This window comes from Rhipicephalus microplus, chromosome 7, assembly GCF_043290135.1.
Source record: "Rhipicephalus microplus isolate Deutch F79 chromosome 7, USDA_Rmic, whole genome shotgun sequence".
NCBI classification, from domain to species: Eukaryota; Metazoa; Arthropoda; class Arachnida; order Ixodida; family Ixodidae; genus Rhipicephalus; species Rhipicephalus microplus.
The window spans coordinates 14,987,899-15,013,492 of record NC_134706.1 but is presented as its reverse complement, the minus strand read 5'-3'; the positions used below and the strand labels follow the sequence as shown (position 1 = coordinate 15,013,492).

The window sequence follows — 25,594 nt, the reverse complement described above, 5'->3', positions numbered from 1 at the left end:
AGTGCAGATTTTTTATAGACCGACACGACAAAAATTGTTGCGAGTGGATCGCCAGACTAGGCTTGGCGTCTTGTGTCGTGTTCAAATGCTCAGTGAGGTTAAAAAAAAGCACACAAGAGGAAAATGTAATTATTCGAACAAGCAAATTATACCAGGAGGTAGCGTGACAGAGTATTCCTAATAATAATAATAATTCACAAATGTCTGCTCAAGCAAGGCCCGAGCAGATAAGTGATAACTTGCACGCTCAGGTCAGCACAAGGTGCTCCATTTAAATGTCAGCATTTAGTGCAAGATGATTAAAAGGAAGGGCCGCGTACGTTCAATCAATAGTGCATTGCATAATCGTTGGGCAAGATACAACGTGATCTGTTCAAAAAACAGCTTGCGTCTGTGCACACCTTGTGCTGATAAGAGACAATGCGCTCAATATCATCTCTTCCGCCCCCCTCCCCACCAAAAAAATAGACACGACGTCAGGAAGTACAGTATCATGGCACTGATTGCAGGCACCGGCTCGTATCAGTGACTCCGGTTACGAGTGCACAAGTTGAGCTGTTGTCGACCTTGGCGGACAAGCTGCAGGTAAGTGTAACAATGGCTTACGGTCACACCTTCTTATCTCTGAGTTTATCTGACAACGACACCGTAATGGCACGCTTCGTCGGGAAGTTCACGCCCATCGAGTGAACGGTGATATCTTCCACGCTGTCATCGAATTTCCGATTGAACACTGTGTGTAGATAAGGGCGCATTGCCCAACGCCACGACGAAGTACGGGGATATGCGTGATTTTCCTTCCTTGGTGATTTCATAAGCAGCTGTATAAGTAGACTGCTCACTGGAAGGCGTTATCGATTTATCTGTGAGGTTTGATGTCCCAAAAACCACCACATGATTATGTGAGACACCGTGGTGGAGGGCTCCGGGAATTTCGACCATCTGGGGTTCCTTAACGTGCACCCAAATTTGAGCGCACGGGCCTACAGCATTTCAGCCTAGATCGGAAACGCAGCCGCCGCAGCCGGGATTCGATCCCGCGACCAGCGGATCAGCAGCCGAGTACCTTAGCCACTAGACCACCGCGGCGGGGCCTGGAAGGCGTTATCTTGGCTGAGTTAGTACGCTGCGATATGGCAATTATACAACGAAGTGAGAAAAGCGAAGGCGTATACAGTGCACAGGCAAAATAAGCGGGCCGGCTGCACATCAGCGCCCATAGGTTTTGTCACGGTTATTATTATTGTTGTTGTTCTTTTGTTGTTATTTTTTGTATTGTTGTTATTGTAACTGCTATTTCGTTATTGTTATTCTTGTTGTGTTCAAAGACGCACAACGAGTGCTATACTTATAATTTCTAAGGAAAAGAAGTTTAATGAACCGTTTATAGTTATTATTATTGCTCCGTTTCATGACCTTGACCGGAACGTATATCACAGTTGCGAAATATGCAGTTGCATAAAAATTTTTACTTTTTATATATAAATAATTTGGGAAAATAAACTACGTTAGAGCTGGCTATCCATACAGCGTGCACGGATTCCATCCGCAATATGACCACATTGTATGTACATACTACATTATGCCCATGGACTTTGCCAATGGTATACAAGCCACATAATGTACGCGTACATAATGTTTCTCATTACTTTTTTATTTTGTTATTCTTTTATTCATAACTTTTCTTCCCTTTGTTTGTTATGCAATACATTTATCATAATGATGGAATAGCCAGTTCTCACGTAAACAACACAAGCAAATGTCAATAATAAATACGCTTACATAAAAAGAACCGGCTGTATTTGTCGGGTTGTTAATATTTCGGTCTTAATTTTTCGTAAAAATCATCTATGTTCAGTAAAATCTTTGTGGAATTCAGGAACCTTAACATTGTTTGGGTGGAAGAGCTTTTTTTTTACGCTAAAAAATAATGCTAAAGTTATGAACTATTTCTTATTTTTTTAATCGTTTTCTTGCGCAAACTCGCGATGGCCATCTTGTGGTTGGAGTCAAGCTTACATTCAGCCACCAGACTTGCAACGATACAATGCCATTCATCATCAGCCTGACTACGTCCACTGCAGGACAAAGACCTTTCCCATGTTCCGCCGGTTAACCCGGTCCTGTGCTTGCTGCTGCCAATTTATACCCGCAAACTTCTTAATCTCATCTGCCCACCTAACCTTCTGTCTCCCCCTAACCCGCTTCCCTTCTCTGGGAATCCAGTTAGTTACCCTTAATGGCCAGCGGTTATCCTGTCTACGCGCTACAAGCCCGGCCCACGTCCATTTCCTCTTCTTTATTTAAACTATGATATCCTTAACCCCCGTTTGTCCCCTAATCCACTCTGCTCTCTTCTTGTCTCTTAAGGTTACACCTACCATTTTTCTTTCCATTGCTCGCTGCGTCGTCCTCAATTTAAGCTGAACCCTATTTGTAAGTCTCCAGGTTTCTGCTCCGTAGCTAAGTACTGGCAAGATACAGCTGTTATATACCTTCCTCTTGAGGAATAGTGGCAATCTACCTGCCATAATTTGAGAGTGCTTGCCGAATGTGCTCCACCCCATTCTTATTCTTCTAGTTACTTCAATCTCGTGGTTCGGCTCTGCGGTTATTACCTGCCCTAAGTAGACATAGTCTTTTACAACTTGAAGTGCACTATTACCTATCTCAAAGCGCTGCTCCTTTACGAGGTTGTTGTACATTACTTTCGTTTTCTGCAGATTAATTTTAAGACTTACCTTTCTGCTCTCCTTGTGTAACTCCGTAATCATGAGTTGGAATTCGTCCCCTGAGTTACTCAGCAATGCAATGTCATCGGCGAAGCGCAGGTTACTAAGGTATTCTCCATTAACTCTTATCCCTAACTGCTCCCATTCTAGGCTTCTGAAAACCTCCTGTAAGCACGCGGTAAATAGCATTAGGGAGATAGTGTCCCCCCGCCTTACACCCTTCTTAATTGGTATTCTCTTGCTTTATTTATGAAGCACTATGGTAGCAGTTGATCCCCTGTGGATTTCTTCCAGAATGTTAATATATACTTCATCTACGCCCTGATTCCGCAGTGTCTGCATGACGGCTGATATTTCTACTGAATCAAACGCCTTCTCGTAATCTATGAAGGCTATGTATAGTGGTTGGTTATACTCTGAGGATTTCTCTATTACCTGGTTGATAGTATGAATGTGGTCAATTGTTGAGTAGCCTGTTCGAAATCCTGCTTGTTCCTTTGGTTGATTGAATTCTAATGTTTTCTTTACTCTGTTAGCAATTACCTTTGTAAATAGCTTGTATACTACAGAGAGCAAGCTGATCGGCCTGTAATTCTTCAAGTCCTTGTCATCTCCTGTCTTATGTATTAAGATGATGTTAGCGTTCTTCCAAGACTCTGGTACTCTTCCCGTCAGGAGACACCTCGTAAACAGGGTGGCTAGTTTTTCTAACACAATCTGTCCTCCATCTTTCAGCAGATCTGATGTTACCTGATCCTCACCAGCAGCTTTGCCTCTTTGCATGCTCTCCAAAGCTTTTCTGACTTCTTCTATCATTACTGGTGGGGTGTCATCTGGGTTACTGCTAGTTCTTATAGTATTAAGGTCGTGGTTGTCTCCGCTACTGTACAAATCTCTGTAAAACTCTTCCGCTATTTTAACTATCCTATCCATATTGGTAGTTAATTTGCCTTCTTTGTTTCTTAGTGCATACATCCGACTTTTGCCTATCCCAAGTTTCCTCTTCACTGCTTTGACGCTTCCTCCGTTTTTCAGAGCGTGTTCAATTCTCTCCATGTTATACCTTCTTACATCGCATACCTTACGTCTATTAATCAACTTCGAAAGCTCGGCCAGTTCTATTTTGTCTGTTGTACTTGACACTTTCATGATTTGACGCTTCTTAATTAGGTTCTTTGTTTCCTGAGAAAGCTTGCCAGTGTTCTGTCTAACTACCCTGCCTCCAACTTCCACTGCACACTCCGTAATAATACTCGTCAGATTATCATTCATTGCATCAACGCTAAGGTTGGTTTCCTCACTAAGAGCCGAGTACCTGTTCTGCAGCGACACTCTGAATTCTTGTACTTTCCCTCTCAGTGCTAGCTCATTGATTGGCTTCTTGCGTATCAGTTTCTGTCGTTCTTTCTTCAAGTCTAGGCGAATTCGAGACCGTACCATTCTATGGTCACTGCATCGTACCTTGCCAACCACTTCCACATCCTGCACAATTCCTGGGTGTACACTCATTATAAAGTCTATTTCGTTCTTATTTTCGCCATTAGGGCTCCGCCATGTCCACTTGCGGTTTTCTCGTTTTCGGTAGAAGGTATTCAAAATCCGTAAATTATTGCGTTCTGCGAATTCTACTAGTAGCTCTCCTCTGGCGTTTCTAGTACCGATGCCATAATCTCCTGCTGCCTGGTCTCCAGCCTGCTTCTTCCCTACCTTTGCATTAAAGTCGCCCATCACTATAGTATAATGTGTTTTTACCTTATTCATGGCCGATTCCACGTCTTCATAGAAGCTTTCAACTGAAGCGTCATCATGGCTGGATGTAGGCGCGTAAGCCTGTACTACCTTCATCTTGTATCTTTTATTCAGTTTAATTACGATACCTACCACCCTTTCATTAATGCTATAGTATTCCTCTATGTTGCCAGCTATGTTTCTGTGAATTAGGAGCCCCACTCCCAGTTCTCTTCTGTCTGCCAAGCCCCGATAGCAAAGGACGTGCCCATTCTGTAGCACCGTATAGGCCTCATCTGTCCTCCCAACCTCACTGAGCCCTATTATATCCCATTTAACACCCTCTAGCTCCTCGAATAGTACAGCTAGACTTCCCTCACTAGATAAGGTTCTAGCGTTAAACGTTGCCAAGTTCAGGTTCCAATGGCGGCCTGTCTGGATCCAGAGATTCTTAGCACCCTCTGCTGCGTTGCAGATCTGACCGTCGCCGTGGTCAGTTGCTTCGCAGCTGCTGGGGACTGAGGGCCGTGAGTTATTTGACGTAAGCATGTGGGAGGTAGTGGCCAGATACTGCACCAGGGTGGCCAATCCTTCTCTGGTGAGTGAGTGCGTTCCCAGCGGTGGTTGCCGGTGAGGCCGCACCCCAGGCCTCTCAATGCAGTTCCCTCAACACGCGGATTTTTTTTATCACGAGCGATTTCCCAATGGTTACACTAAAAAGAGAAATTTCCTCTTTAAATTATTTAGTACTGTACAGTTGAACGACGTCGCAGATTACTAGAATTTCTTACTTCCCCATGACGTCACACATCGCATCGACACGTGTCCCCATGTGCGCATCCCACTGTCACTTGGTCAAAGGCGGACCAATCACTGAGGCAACGCTAAACCAGAAAACGTGAAAAAAAGCTTGCAATGCCCCCGATCCCCGAGGCAATGCAAGACTCTGTTAAATGCAGAGAGCTTTCGAGTGTGGGTGGAGGAGAACCGATACTTCAGCTGGACTATGCTCTCACTATAATGTTAATAGGTTAAGAACATTATCACCAACGCGGGCCCCGGTGTTGTCGTGAATAGCCATGCCTACATTTCCTTGCAGCTCGACGTATGGCAAGAGTCCACCGCTGTCAACGTGTCGGCGCTTCTGAGGCTGCGGCCCGATGTTGTGGAGGAATTCGAGGTCGACATCACGCGGGCTGGGCTCACCCTGACGACACGATGCACGAACCTGCAGGAGTAAGTTAGTTGGTCGGTTTACCCTATCAAAGTGGCGCAACCCATCACGGGGGCTCGGCCATGAGAAGGGCGGTGCCCTGTTATGTAAATGAAATCTCCTACATCCACAAATTGTTCCGCAATTGATAGTTTTAGAAATAACTTAATAGCTTAATTCGCGAAACAAAAAAAACGAAAAAAATACTAATGTTCTCGAAGAATAAGCTTAATTTATATAATCTTAGAATTTCATTTTGAACGAACTTCTCACAGACGATGCTGATTGTAGAAGAGTAACTGAAAGAGTAATTAAACACTAGTACTGTGTGTATGAAAGCATGAGCAGACGATATATTACAAGTGTATTGAAACCGTATTTAATACGCCTGCACAAGCTAATTGAAAGTTGCTCATAAACTTACGTATTAGCTACTCGGTGGTGATGATATACTACTATTCTTCCATCACTTCCTTATAATTGTATTAACACCTTGTTGTTCAATTGATGCTTTTTTTTAAGTCATAGCCCCTCTGTCTTATATGCAAAGAAATTGTGTAAAAAACGCTTTGCAACCTTGTTTCATTCTGTTATTTAGTGTGTTTCATGTATGCTCACCGTGCTTGGACTTTTTGTCCGCAGTATTCAATAAATAAATAAATAAATAAATGAATAAATAAATAAATAAATAAATATGTATTAGCTTAATCTTCCCCTTTCTGGCACTAATACTAACGACTTCATCCAGTTGAGCAAATGTATCATATTCAAGTTTGGCAGTGCAAGTTTACGTTTGCAAATGATTCATAATTTTTTTGCTGCGTTACATTTAACATGTAGGCAGAAACAAATTTCTCGGAAGTGACGTGCAATAACCTGTCGAAATTTTGTGCTTACGAAGTCATATGTCATATTCTCACATTACTTTTGTTTTTGTTTTTTCTAGTCTTTCCGCATGTCTCTACCTTCAGCTTATTCATCCTATCTGATTGTTAACCTCGTTTTGACGCTTCGCTAGATGTGAATAAACCAGTGTGAGGTTGCGCAACACCTGTCCTGTTGTCCCTGTATCGTCCCCGTCTCGTCATCCGCATGCAGAGTAACAAGCAAGAACTCATAAGCCACCGCCAACTAGCCCAATTCATCGCTCTGGAAAAGAGTTATGCGGAATCCCTCAAGGTGGCGGAAGGGTCGAGACAGAGACAATTAACAACCTCCCGTTTGTAGCACGAAGCCATAGCTAAATTCATACACATAGTGCTCATAAACGAAAGCTTCTAGTCAAAGGTGTACTCTCAACGTGCTTCGACTTGTTGAATAATCTGATCTGTACCCCAATAAAACTCGTTGTTGGGCTATTTGGTTATTCGTCATATTGTAAGAATTTGGCGCAGCCTTGACTCTCGCAAACACTCACGCAAACACACACGACACTCAGTGCGTGTCGTGTGTGTTACTCGGGTGGATCTGCGAGTGCTTCTGTGAGTGTTTGCGAAAGTCAAGGTGGCGCTAAATTCCTACCATATGAAATCTGATCTCCCACTGCGAATTGATATAGCGCCTTGGTTAACTGAGGTGGTAAAGTGACCAACCCGACAAGACATTGGTCCCGGATTCGATCCATGAAGCAAACAGTTTTTCTTCCACTTTTAAGTTATATTTTCTAGAGGTCCGTGAGAATTTCCTCGTGGCTTCATGTAACAAGCGCGTCATTGCCTACTGTCTCTTTTAAAGCTTTAGTTTCAATTAGTTTCACCAAGCTTCGCCTGTGTTATTTTCACTCTCCTCACCCGTCTTGTGGTGAAATGAATGATTCTCGCACCAATCTTACAATTCAATACGTTACCCCAAATGTAGTTTGCGAGCATTTTTATTATTTCTGTTCTATCAAGAGAATTCGCAAACTCTTAAAAGAAACGCGTCCGATAGTTTGTGAGTCGACTGCAATGGACAAAATAGCTTCGTGCAGTGGTGCTTCAAGATACAGCAGATATTGCAGTTGGATTATACAGCAGATATTGCAATCGGAACATACAGATATTGCAGCTGCATTGCAATAAACTTTGGTTGTTAGTTCAGCACTTTGTTCTCGTCTCTTCTATCGCCTCCTGTCGTTTGCGCTGTTCAGCACTTTCTTCGTCTACCATACAGCAAGCCTTTCGGATACCTCAAAAGAATGAAATCCGTTCTTTTTAAACTTCTCATCACTTCAGGGCGATCGACGACGAACGACGCTCCATGCGCTTTGCGACGTACTCGACCACTCCCCTGCGATTTCAGAGATACCTGAAGTATGCCGAGGTGAGTCACAGCTTTGTCACAATTCGTCACCTTGCTGCGAGTGTTTACTCAGTCACGTCGCCACGTGAAGGTTTTCTACCTCTTGGCGGGAGTTTTCGAATGTTCATACCATAAGCTCTTAGCATCTACACTCTTTTAAACACGAGTGTGTTCGTACTTGTTGAACACACATGCCGCCTACTAACGTCATTAATGAAATCAGATGTTAAACACGACGGCTAAATGCTGCAATTAAACTCTTCAGGTGCGAATGCTGACATGGGTAGTAAATCGGTTTATGAAGGTTATTTCTTCCAGTTATTATGATCTCAGAAGAAAACACTTTTAGTGGACTTGATTTGGATATGACAAGTAAGCATTCTCTTCATTTGTCTACATCTTCAGTTCGCAAACGCCCTGAAGCAGTACGCAAAGAAGTACGACCACGTGAGCTATCTATCCATCGGAAGATCGTATGAAGGAAGGAATATCATGGCTGCCCACGTAAGTAACCCCAAATGCTAACCTTGGTGCCCGTCATACAAGTTGTAAGACCGCCATACTAATTCTCTCAATGCGCGCCGATTGTCTGGTTGCGGAAAGGCGGGCTACTGGCGGCTTCGTTCATTGGGCAGAAGAGATTCTATGTCAGATAGAGCGACAACGTCATCGAAAGTCATCGTCTCTTGCAATAAGGATGCGGCGTCAGGATTGAACGCCACTAGAACAAGTTCTGGATAATGATCGAGTTGCACGAGACAGGTCGACGGTCAGAAAATCATGGTATAGTGCGTGGCCATCTTGCTGATGCTAGACATGAAGCCAGCCTAAAGTTGGAAGCAGTAGCCGATGAAGCCTTTCGCATTTAACACACAAAAAATTGCGTACACTCATTCACAAATTAAACGTGAACAGAAAATAATATTTCAGATTAACACCCGCAATTGACAACCTTCAAGCCCCAGTCTAACATGGATTGTTATGCGGTTACCAAAATTTATTTTTGTCTCATGTAATTGTACCAGCTGAAGTCATACTGCCATAAGGCGCACTAGAAAACAAGGGGAAAAAACACTGCATATCCACGGAGTGAATGATGATGAGTGGGGCGAAGCGTCCGTCAGCCCGTCCATGCTTCAGTCCATCCGCGCGGCCATCCGTGCGTCCATCCATGCGCCCGTCCGTCTGTGCGTGCGTACATCCGTCCGTACGTCCGCGCGTCTGTCCATCCCTCTTCTAGTCTGTCTGTCCATGCGTCCATCCGTCCATACGTCCGCGCGTCTGTCCATCTGTCCGTACGTCTTCTAGTCTGTCTGCTCGTCCGTCCGTCCGTGGGTCCATCTAGTGAAGACTCCAAGTACCACCATCTCGCATCTCCTGTGGCACATACCCGCTCCGCGGGTCCGTCTGCTAGTCTGTCTGTCCGTCCGTATATGCGTCCGTCCGTGCGTCCATCTAGTGAGCACTGCAAGTACCACCATCACTCATCTCGCATTCCGGTGGCTACGTGCGAAAACGACGGAGGATGGACAGACCCAGGCCCTAGGGAGCTTCGCCGCTAAAGAAAGAGGTGTTTTTGTTAAGCTTAACTCATTCCTAATTCAACTGTCTACGTGATTGCAACCTACATGCATTACTGTGTGCTAGCCCGCACAGCATGACCAAAGAGAAAAGGCATTGTGTTCAGGTCGTTAGCTTCAAAACCAACCAGGGTAGACTAGTTGTTATGGTGCTCAAATGTGGATCCGCAGGTCACGGGATCGAATCCTGGCGGTGGTATCCGCATTTCTGAACGCGCAAATGACGTCAAGACGTACGCCAAAGTGCATGTAGTGACGTACATCTTGACGTCATTTTGTGTACGTCAAGAAGCCCGCCAAGACGTACACGAAATGTGCCACCAGGGCCGCTTATGAATTTCAGCTATCCTGCGGCAAGACTATACGTCGGCCAGACGGGAAAGTTCGTGAATATGCGTGAGCGGGAACACGAGATTTCGCTAAATGGGGCAAATTTGCCGATACCCTGTGATTTTCATAAGCGTAAGCCATGCCTTAATAAGATTTAGGTTATCGGAAGAAGCACTCTGTACGGTCAGGGTTTGATGCACGTCGAATTCGGGGCGGCCAGGCTGAGCATGGCGGTTCCTACGTGGGACTAGCCGGGTGGCACGGGGTCTCCCTAGCGTCGTCTCTGGACTAAAATAAGGTTCCCGTTATCACCATCGTCATCATCATCGTGATCGTCAGAAGCAGGGACACCAGGACACGAGAAGTGTTGGAGGCGTTCCACATAAAAGCGCGAGATGTTCCTCATGTATCAGTGACACGACAATGTCTCTCTCGTAGGCAGAGAGCAAGTTATCAGATCACAGGTCGCGATTAGCTTGGTTCGCACTCGATGTGTGCCTGGTTTTCTGCGCACGTCTCTATCTGGAAATTGATTGATGATTGATATGCGGGGTTTAACGTTCCAAAACCACCATATGATTATGAGAGATGCCGTAGTGGCTGACGCCGTAGTGGCGCCGTAGTGGTTGCATTTCCGCCCCCATCGGAAAAGCAGCCGCCGCAGCCGGGCTTTGCCTCTAAATTTTGATGCAGGATATGATGAATAAACAGTCGAAAGTTTGCCCTTCCCTTGAACCCGTTACGTCGTCACTCAATCGAGGAAAAAGAGTCATATCTTTGTGGCTTGTACACGAACCGACTATTTCAGCTATAAGACTACTTCTAGACCACTCGTACACGCGTTGTCACGCGGTGCCGCGTTGGTAAGCCAAGCGCTCACGGGAACCTGTGGTCAAGCCTTTAGCCTTGCGCCGAATAGTGCAAGCTATACGGCCGGCTTTATATTCTTGAAGACTCCGCCAGCACCAAACCAAGCAGAACAATAATGAGAAATATTAAGGCGGTGAATACGAAGGGATTGCTTGTATATATCACAAGGCAAATGTAGCTCGCACTTGACAAAGAGTGCCACTGGGAACATAAGTCCTCGTCGCTGACTAACATGTGAAGTTTAGTTGTTCGTAACACTCCACGTTACGTTTCACTGCACGGACAAGACAGCTTCCGTTTTTGAACGCCTGCGTCTCGTGTCCCCTGTGTCATCCCGGTGGATGATGACGATTACGATGACGACGACGATGATGATGATATGTGGGGTTTGGAGTCCCAAAACCACCGTATGATTATGAGAGACGCCGTAGTTGGAGGGCTCCGGAAATTTCGACCACCTAGGGTTCGTTAACGTGCACCCAAATCTGAGCACAGTGGCCTACAGCATTTTGGCCTCCATTGAAAATGCAGCCGTCCAAGCGGGGATTCGATCCCACGACCTGCGGGTCAGCAGCAGCCGAGTGCCTTAGCCACTAGACCGCCAAAGGCGGGGCGATCCCTGTCGATGTGTGCGCCGTATTTACCTGGTGATTGTAAACAACCAGCTAGCTCGAGATGTGTTATTCGTCGCTTGCCTAGAAGTACGCGGTCGTCAAAATTCGCACTGCTGAGAAATTTGCACTTACTGTCATTGGGCGCTTCGGTGGCAACAATCAGCTATGTTGCTGGGTCCGGCCACTGTATCTATTCTTACAAAAAATAAAATATTTTTTTTTTATTTTTACTGTAGATCAAGATCAAAGAAGATTTGCCCATCGTATTTCTGGAGTGCGGAATTCACGCCAGAGAGTGGATATCCCCTTCTGCATGCCTGTACATCATCGATCAGGTAAGTGCGAGCCCAATTCAGACGTGTTGCTTCGACTTTTTTTGTTTTGCTTTGTTTCGATGTTCTACTACAACACAAGCAATTTCCCACAATCGATCAGTCGATTAGTCAACGAGTCAGTCGCTCAGCCAACATAAAGAAGCCCCTATATCAGTAGGCACGAGCAGCAATCTTGAGAAACTCAAGCAAAAGCATTTACGTCAGCGTTTTAGAAATTGCAAAATCAGTGATCAACTTTGAGTGCACTTTTATAAGCTTCGCGACATTGACAACAGATCGAAGCTGTAGCTGCGACCACTGCGTACACAGACACATTCCGCAGTCGCAATCAATCTTTAAGATGCTTCTGATGCATTCCACACAATGTTTTTGCTCAGAATCGTACGTGATCTACGAGAGACTTACAGGGCAAAAGTAATTAGAAAATAAAAAAAGTCTACAGAGCTGCTGGCAAAATTAAGTTAATAGTCCAATAGCGACAACACTCTCATTATTTTCCTTTTATAGTTGGCGACGGGATACGAGAAGGACGAAGGCATCAGCCAGCTGCTGTCAAAGTACGAATGGCGTATCCATCCGATTGTGAACCCTGATGGCTACGATTACACACATGCTGCGGTAAGCTATCTTTGCATGTAGCGCGCACTTGTCAGATGCCGGTGACAATAGGCGTCTTTCGCCTCAATTCGCCACAGCAGAAGTACTTTTTTGGTCAATTCTGACGCTAAACATAGAAACAAATCGAAGTCTATTGGCCAACGGCAGGCAACTGCTACAAAACGAAAAAGTTTTTCCACCACTCCTGGTCAGCGCTACTTTGGCGTATAGCAAAACGTCAACGTGGTGACACGTTTTCATACCCTAACGGTGCAGTATAGAGTAGCATCCGATTTGTGTAATATGCGGGCGAATCACGCCAAGTGAGCACTAAAGTCACGCGAGAATTTATACCATCGCCGTACTATTTCAAAGAGGAAAAAGTTCTGCCTGGCTCTGCATATATGAAATCGATGCTTGGCCAATTTCAGTCCGTGAGACAGTGTCACTGGGGAGTCAGTATATTCACCCTAGTGGCTTCGCGGTTCTCACTATTTTTCTCGACATCACTACAGCCAGAAGCGAAAGCGACCGCGACGTGCCGCTCGTGATTTTTGACACTACTGCACAAGTCACGTGACTTCCGTTCGTGACGACGAGAGGCTCTTCCGATACGTCACCAAGCAGCATGAAACAATGATATTGCAAATTCATTATACCGAATGTTTCTAGCAAGTCACAGCACTATACAGGGTGTCTCACATAACTTGAGCCAAGAATTTGAAAATAAAAGACACTCCAGTGGCGAATTGAACCAAACGCGTATACTACTCGCACAAGCCTGGAGGTACTCAGGCTAATTTTTATTCCTCTCCATACTAATTAATTATTAATTCTTAATCACCAGACTTTTTATGGGCTGGAAACCCAAAATATGAACACTGAGATGTAGAGCGCTTTCGGAAACCACCGACTAAATTGTTTCCTGTACGATACGTCTCGTGCTGTTATTTTTTTCGCGTTGTAAAAAAAAAAAAAGCCTAGAGCAGCACTGTAGCAGTGCGCTCGCGGTCCGTCACGTCACGGCTTTTTTTTTTTCACATTTCGCGGGCTTTCTATACAACGCGGAAAAAATACCAGCGGGTGACATATCGTACAGGAAACAATTTAGTCAGCGGTTTCAGAAAGTGTTTCACATCTCAGTGTTCATGTTTTGGGTTTCCAGCCCATAAATAAAAATTATGTAATTAAGAGTTATTCGCCAATTAGTATGGGAAGAAATAAAAAAATTGCCTGAGTACCTTCAGGCTAGTGCAAGTAGTATGCGTTTGGTTCAATTCGCCTCCTTAGTGCCTTTCACTTTCAAATTCTTGGCTCAAGTTGTGTGGGACACCCTGCATAGGTAGATGGTGGATAGGGTAAGATGGACGCATACAACGTGTCTCACTGACAAACCAAAGCAAATCATGGAATAATGGGTTCAGTAAACGGAAAATGTGCTGGTAGAGTGCAATGTTTTTTCTTTTCTTTTTTTTTTCGCAGGAGCGGCTCTGGAGGAAGACTCGCTCCCGAAGTCGTTTCTCCGACAGGTGCCGAGGCGCAGATGCCAACCGAAACTTTGACGTCGGCCGTTTTTGCAGTCAGTGTAGTGGCTTTTTACTTTTAAACACCACTTATACGGCTATATCGTAGAAAAACATACTTTGCTGCAGACCCTTTATAACTTTCGGTTTTGTCCACCGATGTGCCTGAGTAGCATAGGTGGGTAAGAAGAGCGTTAGAAAATAGGCCGTTAATTTTCTACACTTTCCTTCCGTCATTTGGTAAAATATATTCAAATAAATGTTTTATTCAGCTACATAAAAACTACAAAATATTGCCTTGAATATACGCACGTTATTTTTATCTAAAAACTAATAAGATACTTTCCTCACCCCTGAAAAAACGTAAATACGTTCTTTCAGTTTTGACGTTACGAGCTGGTAAATAAGGTGACCGGAAGTTTTTTTTTTCTTTGGGGGGGGGGGGGGGGGGGCACAATGCTCGCAATATTGGAACCGACTATAAAACAAGACAAATTTGTAAGCCACGCGCTAATGCTACACTGGAAAATTTTAGGAGATAAACTGAATGCATGAAAAAAAAAAACGGCTGGCAAATATTTTCGTTCACTGGAACGAAAAATGTACAGAGTTTTTTGGAGAGATGACACGATTGGACAGAGCGCACATCGCACAATGTGGTGTGCCTTGTTCAACTTTGTCCTCTTTTTTTTGTCAAGTATAATTTTTAAGTCGGCCTAAGGCAGTCACCTTGTCTTATCTATGATCCGCGTCCCTCTGTCATTTCCTTGCACCTTTAAAGGGCACCTAAACAACTTCTGAAAATAAGGGGGATATGTGGGGTTTAACATGCCAAAACCACCATATGATTATGAGTGAAGCCGTGGCGGAGGGCTCCGGAAATTTCGACCACCTGGGGGTTCTTCAACTTGCACCTAAATCTGAGCACACGGGCCTACAGCGCTTTCGAATCCATCGAAAATTCATACACCGCAGCCGGGATTCGATCCCTCGACCTGCGGGTAAGCAGATGAGTACCTTAGCCACTAGACCACCGTGGCGGGGGCCAACTTCTGAAAATACAGAGAACGAGCACGTTGTTCTTTCTTGGCGTTTCCCACAGCTTCGGCACAAGACGTGACGCAAGTAGTCTATTCACGTGACGTCATGAAGATACAAGCTATGATTGGCTCATGCACGAGGGATGTCAGTGTCGAGACATCTCCCGCCTTGCTTTGTAAAGTAGTCGCACGCCAGTTCCGCCTAGTCTCACGTGACATATCGGGAGTGACTAACTAATTTCACTTCGTTTAGTGCGTTTGCGAATGCGCAGACGGAGCTAACAGAGTGCAGCCCAAAAGCACGAAGTCCAGATAGGCTCATCACCAAGTGGCGAGGATAAGACTGCGCTTGTAGGAAGGGTGGTGAAGGAGAAAAAGGAGCTAATGTCTTACCGTTCAACTCGGTGTGTTTTAAGGACCCTTTAAAGAAGCTTAACAAAGAGAATATTTTTTTTCTTATTCATGCATTACTAAATTACTCTTTCACATTAGCAAAATTGCCACGAGAGGACGCTTGGTGAGGAAGAAAACGCGCGGAAAGGAAGTTCGGATGGCGACGCACCTTGGACCCAGTGACGTCATAGAGTTTGACGACGCGTACTGCGGTCCACGCAGTTCCTAGACGACAATTACGAAATACATTATCCTTTGATGGGGCTCGAGACTAATCTAACCAAGTTTAGGAAGGAAATTTTATAGCGCCAGAGTGGTCGAAACACTCGTGAAACTTTTTTTAATCTGTGACGTCATATACCTGCGCCAACTTCTGCGCGGAACGTAATGAAAGTACGACCTTAATTTCCTCTTACGTTATGAGCCTATTAGTGGTGTAATTGATGACTGATATGTGGGGTTTAACGTCCCAAAACCACCATATGATTATGAGAGACGCCTTAGTGGAGGGCTCCGGATAATTCGGACGCCTGGGGTTCATTAACGTGCACCCAAATCTTAGCACACGGGCCTACAGCATTTCCGCCTCCGTCGGAAATGCAGCCGCCGCAGCCGGGATTCGATCCCGCAACTTGCGGGTCAGCAGCCGAGTACCTTAGCCACTAGACCACCGCGGCGGGGCAATGTAATGAACCACAATAGAGTTTTCACAGAAACATATCTATCAATATAAACACGTCAATTTTATCGTTTTAGTGCACCCTACGTAAATTGCACAACGGAAGTTTCAGAAGTCAAGACTAATTACAGCCATTTGCCACGCAACAAATTCGCAATATCGGCACACGGCGAACATTACGAATAACCAGGGAGTAACACATATTAGACTTAGCGTCTCACTTGGCTGCTTTCGATAGTCCATCACCTGCTTCACCTGCAGGGACCAGAGGAAGCAGCAGTCCGTGCCAGGATACCTACTGCGGCGACTTCGCCTTCTCGGAGCCAGAGTCGCGGGCCATTCGGGACGCCCTGTGGGCGATCCAGGGACGCACCGAGTACTACTTCTCCGTGCACAACTTCGGTCAGCTCTGGATGTTTCCGTACGGCTACACCGACGCTCCCGCGCCTGATTACGACCTACTGGTGAGTAGTGGCCTCAGCCAGGTGTAGGCGAAGCGCCGCTATCGGCACACCTTTGGTTGGACAACCTTCTGTATGCGTTACAATCGTAAGCGTGCGCAGGGATCCTGCAGGTCCATCGCAACACCCGTATACCTTTCAATCTTTTAGGAGCGAAGCTCCTTAAGGCGTGGGCTGTGCGTCCCCTGTATGTAGCCACCTCTCGTTTACTTGCAGTGTTCACTAGATGGCGGTACCGTCCCCTGTATGTAGCTACCTCTCGTTTAGTTCTTGCAGTGTTCACTGAATGGCGGTACTTATAGCTGGTGATGAAAAGATGCAAGATGTTTTAAACTAGACTGCAGTACTTGTAGTTGGTGATGAAAGATGCGAGATGTTATAAAATAGGAATAATGTCACATATGGCGCGTGTCATTGGTGGAAGGCAATCGTTCGATTTAGTGCGGCGACTTACGCTAGGGGGAGTGTTGTAATAAAATCAAGTGGGCAAAATGTATTGAGAATTCATGGTTTACCAAGTTCACCTCCGGAGCTTCGCCCACTTATCATCATTCACTTCGTGGATATGGCGGCACTTTTTTATTTTTATTTTATTTTATTTATTGTACCCACAGGGCTTTACAGCATTGCAGAGGGGAGCGGGCACTGACGAACAATGTTAAAGAAAAGAATACATAGACAAGACACTAGAACATTATTAAACACTGGAAAGCAACTATTATCAACTGCAACTACGTTATACAGCCAGTGGATTATACAAGAAAACTAACAACAAAATCAAGCGTTTACATTTCCAACACCAAGTATGTTATCGAGCGATGTTTTAAAACAATCAAGTCAATGGCAATCAAGTGTGGCAATCAAGTCAATGTACATGGGGGCAGATTTCGCGCTCTCCCCTTTAGGTGACCTGGGAGGGGGCCGACCCACTGTATACCCCCCCCCCTCCCCGAGCACACGTCTAAGGGTAAAATAAATCAGATAGCCCTAAAAAGATCTTGCTGAAGTGAAGCTTGTTATGAGTCACAGATTGTGAAATCCCGTAGGTTGTGAAATGGAGCAAGGTATAGTGGAAAAACAAGGGGGTTAACAGTCGAAAACCTCCGATTGGCTACCCTGAATTGGGAAAGAGGGAGGGAAATGATGACAGATTGAGAGTGGTCAACTGCATTATACAATCGTGACAGTAGTACTGTCGGAAAACAACACATGAGTGCAGGCAGTGCACTGCCACTATACGTGTGTTTAGAAAAAGTGGGGGACGGTATACTTGGTTCGTGCTCTACCATGGGCGTCACACTTGATGACCCGTGTGGCAGAAAATGGGGTGCCAACGTCGAACGATTTGAGGGGTTATATATTTAGAAAAGGACATGGGCCAAACATGTAGCGCGTAGACAGGATAAACACTGGCCATTAAAGGTAACTAACTGGATTCCCAGAGAAGGGAAGCGGGTTAGGGGGAGACAGAAGGTTATGTGGGCAGATGAGATTAAGAAGTTTGCGGGTATAGATTGGCAGCAGCAAGCACAGGACTGGGTTAACTGGCGGAACATGGGAGAGGCCTTTGATCTGCAGTGAACGTAGTCAGGCTGATGATGATGATGATGATGTTTAGAAAAAGTGTTTAAACGATTTACTTCTGTTTAGAAAAAATTTATTGCCACGAACGTCAATAACACTCAACAGAACATTTCCGTCTTAGACATACTCTAACGATGATGACAAGACAGACGTGATTTACATGAACATGGATATGAGATGACGATTTACTTCTGTGTTTAGAAAAAGTTTATTCTCTCCTGGCACGCAACAAAACTAAGGGACAAGCGTCTGTATAACAGGCACAATAACAAACAAAACTGTTTAGAAAAAATTTATTGCCACAAACGTCAATAACACTCAACAGAACATTTCCGTCTTACACATACTCTAACGATGATGACAAGACAGACGTCATTTACATGAACATGGATATGAGATGACGTTGAAAAAACATGTACATTCGATGGTTCACTCAAACACAACCACAAAATACTTCAAGGTAAACAAGAGACAAATAAAACATAAATATGTACATTTTGCATGTTTACATGTTGGCATGCCATTTCTGCCGGCACATCGACAGATCAGCCTACCAATACCAGGCCGGCCGAAAGACAAGTTTCACTCGTCCGTCATAGACCGACACAAAAGGGCAAGACCAGTGCCGAAGAAATTCCTCTTCACCGAGGAAGAAGAGCTCCTCCGACAAAACAGACAGCAGCTCCGAGTACAATCGTTCTAGGATCGGGTAGAGCGCGCGGCGGCGGCGGCCCGCTGCAACCGCCTCGCAGCGGTTGCGCCAGAGGCAGAAAGCGCCGGCAACAATGAGAAGACAAGCGAAGCGGCCTCGCGAACAACGCCCAGAAGAAACGAAGCGATTTACTCTGAGGCAGTGAAATCCAGCATGTACGGCTCTCCAAAAAACGCGAGCAATGATACAATGCCTCAGAAAATGCTGATTTGTTTCCCGAAGGGAGCAGTTCGGACATGTTGCTGACTGGACTATTCTCCACCTTTCGAGGCGGTCGAGAGTGGGAAGTACACCCCATCCCAGGCGCCACATGAAGTCCCGAAGGTGTCCAGGCAGAAAAGAAGCCGTTAAGGAGCTCCAAGACACCCGTCTTGAGCGAGCACGGCGGGCTGGCGGGACCAACGGAAGCAACAAAGCAGCAGTTGTCTCAACTATGTGGTTGTTCAAAACATCTATGCCAGGACAGCTCGACTTGACATGGCGAAAAAATGCAACAGTTGTTGCATAAAACGCAGGAAGTGTTATTGACTGTGGCCCCCTGTTAAGTTGCGCATTAGGCATCAAATGGCGAAGGTGAGTACCCAGAAAGTAGTATGCAAGCGTTCGTGCGGGAGATTCCTCCCCTTGCACTAGGCGCAAAAGGAAACGCAGTGCCAGCAGCCGACAGCGTATGGACACTGAAGGGAAAGCAAAGCCTCCTTGAGCACGCTGCTGTCCCAGTGCCGCGCGAGAGACCAACTCAGTGCCGCCTGACCAAAAAAAGGAACACAAAGCAGACTGTAGTGATCGCACGATACGTAAAGATGGTTGCACGACGTGAGAAAGGTACCAAATGCGACCGCAAAATACAGTCTGCGCAAGGTACCTCCGCTCGAGAAGGGGGAAGTCAAAATCCTGTGCATCCTGAATTTTCAGTCTTACTTCCTCGAGAGCGTTTAACCAAACAGATTCGCAAATGCCGTAGTGGTTGTATGAAATACCTAAAATACGAAGGGACGCGGCCGGCTGAATGGGAACACCGGCGCTAAGCCTGGAGTTTGGAGAGCCAATGAAGAAATACCGGGATTTGGAGATGTTCAACGCTGCACCTGAAATGTCGCCATACTGGGAAAATACATGCAGGCTGCGTGAAAGGCTATCTTCATCTGAAAGGTACAAGGTTATATCATCAGCGAAAGCTGTGACTTTCACGACACCGCTACCAGGAAGCGCAAGACCCCGGACACGTGAATCCGCGTCAAGAGCACGCAAGTATGGCTCAAGGCTGAGGACAAATAGCACAGGAGACAATGGACATCCCTGACGGACCCCACGTGTTATGGAAAAAGCAGCACTTTCCCAACCATCCAGAACTAGTGTGCTTTTCAGACCAGTGTACGTATTTTTAATCATTTCCACAAACGAATGAGAAAAGCCGAAGGCTGTGAGCACATTAAAGATATACGCGTGCTCTAGTCGGTCAAACGCTTTTTCCTGGTCCAAAGACACAAGGATACCACGCGCAGATCGCGACAAAGTATAAGCTATGATATCCCGTGTCGTATATGACAAGCTGTGTATTTCTCGTCCAAGCACTGATGAAGTCTGGTGATGACCTATTAGGGTGTTCAACAGACCCCTCAAACGTTGAACGGCTACCGCCGCGAATATCTTATAGTCAACGTTGAGGAGCGTGATAGGTCTCCAATCTTCAGGATTAACAGAGGAAGCATCACCCTTTGGAATAAGCACAATGCGTCCATCTCGAAAACTTGGTGGAAAGACACCGTCCTCGTAGCATCGCCGGATTACCGCGGTAATTGTAGCACCAATCTCATCCCAAAATGTCAAGTAAAACTCAACAGGTAAACCGTCTGGCCCTGGGGCCGTTCCACGTTTCATAGATTTCAGTGCCACATTTACCTCTTCAGCCGACGGAGGGATGTGCAGGCAATCTGCAACTTCTTGAGGAATACGGGGCAAACTTCTAAGCATTGGCGGTGTTTCATCACAGTTAGTCCGCATGGCCGAACACGACATTGCTTCAAAATGCGCCAAGAAAAGAGATCGATCACGCGTAGGAAGCCGCTGCGCAGGTGGTATTTGTGCTGTCATAGAGACAGGTGACTCTGATTGCCCAAAAAAGGAATGTCTCGCGTAGCGCAGCACCTCGGGATGTGCACATGGGTTGTGTCTACAGCGCCATGCTGCTGCCGCCAGGGACGAAGCAGCAGTCAAGCGCTGAAAGCGTTCACGCAGTTCACGCTGCCACGCTCGCATCAGAGGAGAAGGCGTCTCGGCGCGCAAAGCAATGCGTAACTTCATCGCGGTATCAGCAAGCTCTTCAGAAACGCGTCGACGAAGCGAACGCCCCTCTACTGCGCAGCGCAGGCGCCACTGTGTTTTAAGCGCATCCCAATCTTCAGGACCAGACGCCGTGAGCGACACACGTATTGCGCGTGACAAATCTGATCTTGAGCGCGCGTCCTGCAGGACGCGAACATCAAGACGCCATGGCTTTTCTGAGAAAGAAAATGGAACTTCGAGCTTCAAGACAATAGGCCGATGATCAGATACGTACACAGGAGAAGGTGGGAAGGACGGAACGCATAAATCAGAGACAAACGCCTCTAACGCTCGTGGGATATAAGCCCGGTCGAGCCTGCTGGAGGATCGTCCACGTCGCCATGTCCAAGCAAAGGTATTTCCGTGCACTACATTGTGCGCGTCTAGTAATGAAAAGTGGTGGACAAGGCGGCGAAGCTCGCGTGAATTCCAAGCAGACCGGCCCCAGCCAGGACCTTGTACATCGGTTCGCGTATTTAGAACGCAGTTGAAGTCGCCAATCAAAATGACGTCACGACCGTCAAGAAAAAACACATCCAGGTCTCTAAAAAAATCATTAGACTGTCCAGCTTGCGCTGGCCCATACACACACAGTATCCTTAATCTGAAAGAAAAGTAGCTACAGTCTAAAGCCAAAACCCTGCCCACGCCATCGTAAAAAGCATGATGATCCCTTAATAGAGCTCGGTTAAAAATAATAATACCTACTCCCGTAAAACGAGATGTAGCAAAAGAGAAATAACAATCTAGGTTGAACCTTCGTTTAAAAGCAAGCACGTCGGATAGCGAGAAAAAATTTGTTTCCTGGAGGCACAAAACATCACAATTTTCAGCGCGGGCGACACTAATCACTTCAGCCTGCTTTGCCGGACTGCGAAAACCCTGAACGTTCAATGAAATAATATGCAGTGTAGTAGCCATAATAAAAAGTAAAGACTAACCTGGACGCATAGTTCTAGACGGTGTCCTGGAAAGTGTCCAGGGGACACTTGCTCGACCAAATTACAACGCACTGTTCGACCCTCCAGAAGAGGGTCGAGGTTTTTTGGACCGTTGGGATTTACCACGGCCATCACTGCGTTCATCGGAGCAAGAGCTGGAAGTGTGCCCTCGCTTTGTTTCACGTGGAGCTCCCATTTCAACGTCAAAATCGGCAAGGCTAGACAGTCCGATGCTACTATCAAGTCCCAGGCTGAAGCCGTCTTCCGAAGACGTGTCCTGAGGAGGTAGGGACTGAGCCGCCGGCAAGCTTGGATCCGCATTCTTGATGCTGGCAGCACTGTCCGCGTCTCGGCAGTCCGGTGTAGGCACCCTTTGTGTGGGCGATTTTTTACGTGTACGACGCGACGTCGAAATGGTCGGAGCGGCCGCAACAGAAGAGGCTGTGGTGTTTTCGCCACTGTTTTCCAAAATAACCGGGGTCGTAGGGCCAACTCCAACAGCAGCAGCCTGATAACTGGGGTCATTTGTGCACTGAACATCAAGTGGCGTCAAAGAAGAGACGCCGACGCCGTTTTCAGGGCAGTGCGTTGCGTCTTTCGAAGCGCACGGTTCCTGCACCAGCGGGGAGGCCGACGCGCCAAGCGTCGCATCGACAATCGCGCTTTCGTTGTGCGCTTCGTTTGAAGGAACTTGTAGGGGTGAGGCCAGCACAGCGTCGGTGACCTCCTCTGCGTCCCCCGAGTCGGTAGTTGGTTCCATTGCCGGTGTCAGTGGTGGAAAGGCACCAGCGGCAGCGTCTGAGTAAGAGCGGCGGACAGGGCAAACCACAGTTGGGTGGCCGTCCCCGCAGCGTCGACATGGGCGGTCACATCCTTCACTAACGTGACCGTGCACACCACAGCGACCACAATACGGTGTTGTGCACTGGGCTCGTAGATGGTCCCCTGAGCCGCATCTTCGACATACACGCTGGAGACCACGGTAGTCAAACGTAGCACGGTGACCGGAGATGCGCAGGTAGTTCGGCACAGGATTAGCGGCGTTCATCTCCATTCGAACATACCGCGTTCCAGTGAGTACGCCGCGTCGCCCGCTCATCAAACCACTGGTGACAGTGAGCACCTTGCCATATGGGGATAACGCTTGGACGAGAGCTTCGTTTGAGACGAACGATGGCAGGAACAAGCAGGCGACGTTGGTCACTTGTGGGCCAACGGGAACGACTTGAACACGCTCGCCGCCGATCACCAGGCAGCCAGCATTGACGATTAGAGACATGGAGGCCATGCTCTTAACGGTGACTTGGAAGTTTCGAGCTCCCTGATGCTGCACGCAGTATACCTCTGAGAGGCCGACTATTGAGGCCGTCGCATCAACGACGGTCTCGGCACTAGTCCCCGTAGGGACAACAACGTCGAAGACAAGCGCCTTCGAAGGCGTCCAAGACGCGACGGGCACCATGACTCGTACTGACGGACGCCCCTGACGTAGAACGATCAGGGACGTCCTTAGCACTTAGCAAGGGAGCGTATCAGAGATCGATATCGCGTTTATCGATTGTTTTCTGTAAACAGCTAATGTCCTCAAGTCTTGTTTTTCTCAGAAAGAGGCGTCGCACGCAATAGGCTCGGCGCTCTGAGCGCACAGAGATGCGACCTTCAGAGGTGCGCCGGTGGCGGCCGTATTTAAAAGCACAGTTTTCCAATAACTGATTGTCCTCTCGAACGTGGGTTTGTAGGCGATCAGCCGTTGCTAATACGGCAGTCTGGTCTTTTACCGAGCCCCCTCTTCGCCTCGTGGCGGTGCAATCCATTATTTTCTGGATTTATACGAACGCACGGATAATGTTGTTGCGTGCAGCAACTGAACGCTGACGAGCCCTAGAATGGAAGTCTTGTTTCCGCTGTCGAGGAAGGATAAAACTTCGGAGACATCGTTGCGCATCAATACGATGAGAAGTAAAGAAAAAAAATAGAGTGAGATAAGGCAGTAAATGATAAGTAAATAATTAAACAAATGAAAACAAAATTAGTTATTCATGTACACGCACGCCAAGCTTCCTTTGCCCGATAAGGGAGGAACTCTCGACATTTTCTTTTATCGCTGATGATGATACTTATTCTGATTGCGTTCCTGACAGTGACGAAATTACTTTTTTTGGTCCCTGCTTTCTTCTCGTTCTTCTTCAGATGAGCATTTCCCTGAGGGCCAAAGAAGCCATCAAGAAAGTGCAGGGCACAGCCTACACGGTTGGACCAATCTCGAAGACGATATGTGAGTAAACATATCCACTACTGCCATCGCATATTTCTTGCAACGCCGGCAATATTTCTTTCGCAAATAACGTACGCTCACTAATTCAGTAATTTAGGTGAATTCTTGCTCGTTGCTTCACTTCGCTACTCTTAGAATCAAATATGATAGTCGGCTTTTGACTGATTGTGAATGATTGAGAATTGAGGAGTTACTTTTTACCAGAACCGAAGGAAGCGTCCGAACCACCGGTGGACTTTCGGACGAATGACACACTGCACGCTTACACGAACTTGCCCTGTTCTAAAAAAAAAAAAACACGGATGCGCGCGTTTTACTCTGGGTTCATTCTTGGCTGCCTTGAGTTGCAGGAATGCCTGGGGCTTGACGTAACGCTAGTGAGGTAAATGGCGCATAGGGCTGTAAAAGATAACTCGCAGAGTTTTAGGTAAGCTTGTAAAAAAAAAAACGGACAGCGATAATCAAACTTAAACACCAGCAACCCACTTGACTTTGATCTTTCTTTGCGCTTCGCCCTCTATTATTCCGCCGCGCATCCTGAACAGGCTTCCATTTGTGTTCCACTTTCTATCACTTTTTTCATACCAATGCGTTGTATTTTTGAAACGTTGCCGATTTTGAACTGTTATATGATGTTTGTTTCTTAGTTCTGTGTGTACAGATGTTTGTCATCATAGTTTTTTTTTTTTTTGTACGTGTACGCGTAACCCACTACAATTGTGTAAGTACTGGCGTTCTACTTTGATGCACTAGTTCTTGATGATGTAGCTCTACGTGACGTGTTTCCTTTCCTGTTGTATCTTCATATGTTTCCTTTTTTGTATCACCCACCCCTGCCTAAGGCCTCATGTGTGAGGCTGGCAGTACTTCTGAAATAAATAAATAAAGTAGCTCGGAGATTCACGCTGATAGGTTGCGCGACGTGGAGATGCGGTTAACATTTACTAACGTCTCCTGTTACACAGGAAAGATCACTATATGATAAGACCAGTAGCGTAGCCAGGAGGTAATAGATCGGACCCTATCCCCCCCCCCCCCTTTCAAAAAAAAAACAACAACTTTCCGCCATGGTATACAGAGTCAAAAATGTCCAGTTCAAGTAGATGCCCCCCCCCCCTTTATTTTTCTTCCCGAAAAACATTTTCTGCCAACGCACCTGGATAAGACTAATTGGCCAACTGGTACTTTTGTTGCGTTTTTGCTCTCTTGTGAAAGCGCCCGTAGTGACATTGTACACTGAACTTGCCAAGTTTTTATAATTAACTTTCTGCAAGTACCGAACAGAAAAAAAGGTCTCAGCTATGCACCTACTAGCCCGACAGCAAACGTTACAGGTGCCACAGCTGAAGATGTACCAGAAACGAGAGATTGAAAGAACGGGG

The 25,594-nt window shown here is 46.3% G+C and overlaps 2 protein-coding genes across 2 annotated transcripts in view; one reads left to right on the top strand and one right to left on the bottom strand.

The window, feature by feature from the left end:
- LOC119179711 (uncharacterized) overlaps positions 1–25,594 on the bottom strand; it is a 138,389-nt gene that overhangs the window by 71,025 nt on the left and 41,770 nt on the right. The window lies entirely within an intron of this gene.
- The window catches only part of LOC119179591 (zinc carboxypeptidase), a 31,341-nt gene that overhangs the window by 3,853 nt on the left and 1,894 nt on the right, over positions 1–25,594 (top strand). Inside the window, exons 2-10 of the mRNA XM_037430708.2 lie at positions 510–585; positions 5,560–5,696; positions 7,887–7,974; positions 8,359–8,457; positions 11,584–11,682; positions 12,190–12,300; positions 13,762–13,858; positions 16,176–16,378; positions 24,128–24,212. Of these exons, the coding sequence (XP_037286605.2) occupies positions 510–585; positions 5,560–5,696; positions 7,887–7,974; positions 8,359–8,457; positions 11,584–11,682; positions 12,190–12,300; positions 13,762–13,858; positions 16,176–16,378; positions 24,128–24,212 (995 nt within the window). The remainder of the gene's footprint in view (positions 1–509; positions 586–5,559; positions 5,697–7,886; positions 7,975–8,358; positions 8,458–11,583; positions 11,683–12,189; positions 12,301–13,761; positions 13,859–16,175; positions 16,379–24,127; positions 24,213–25,594) is intronic.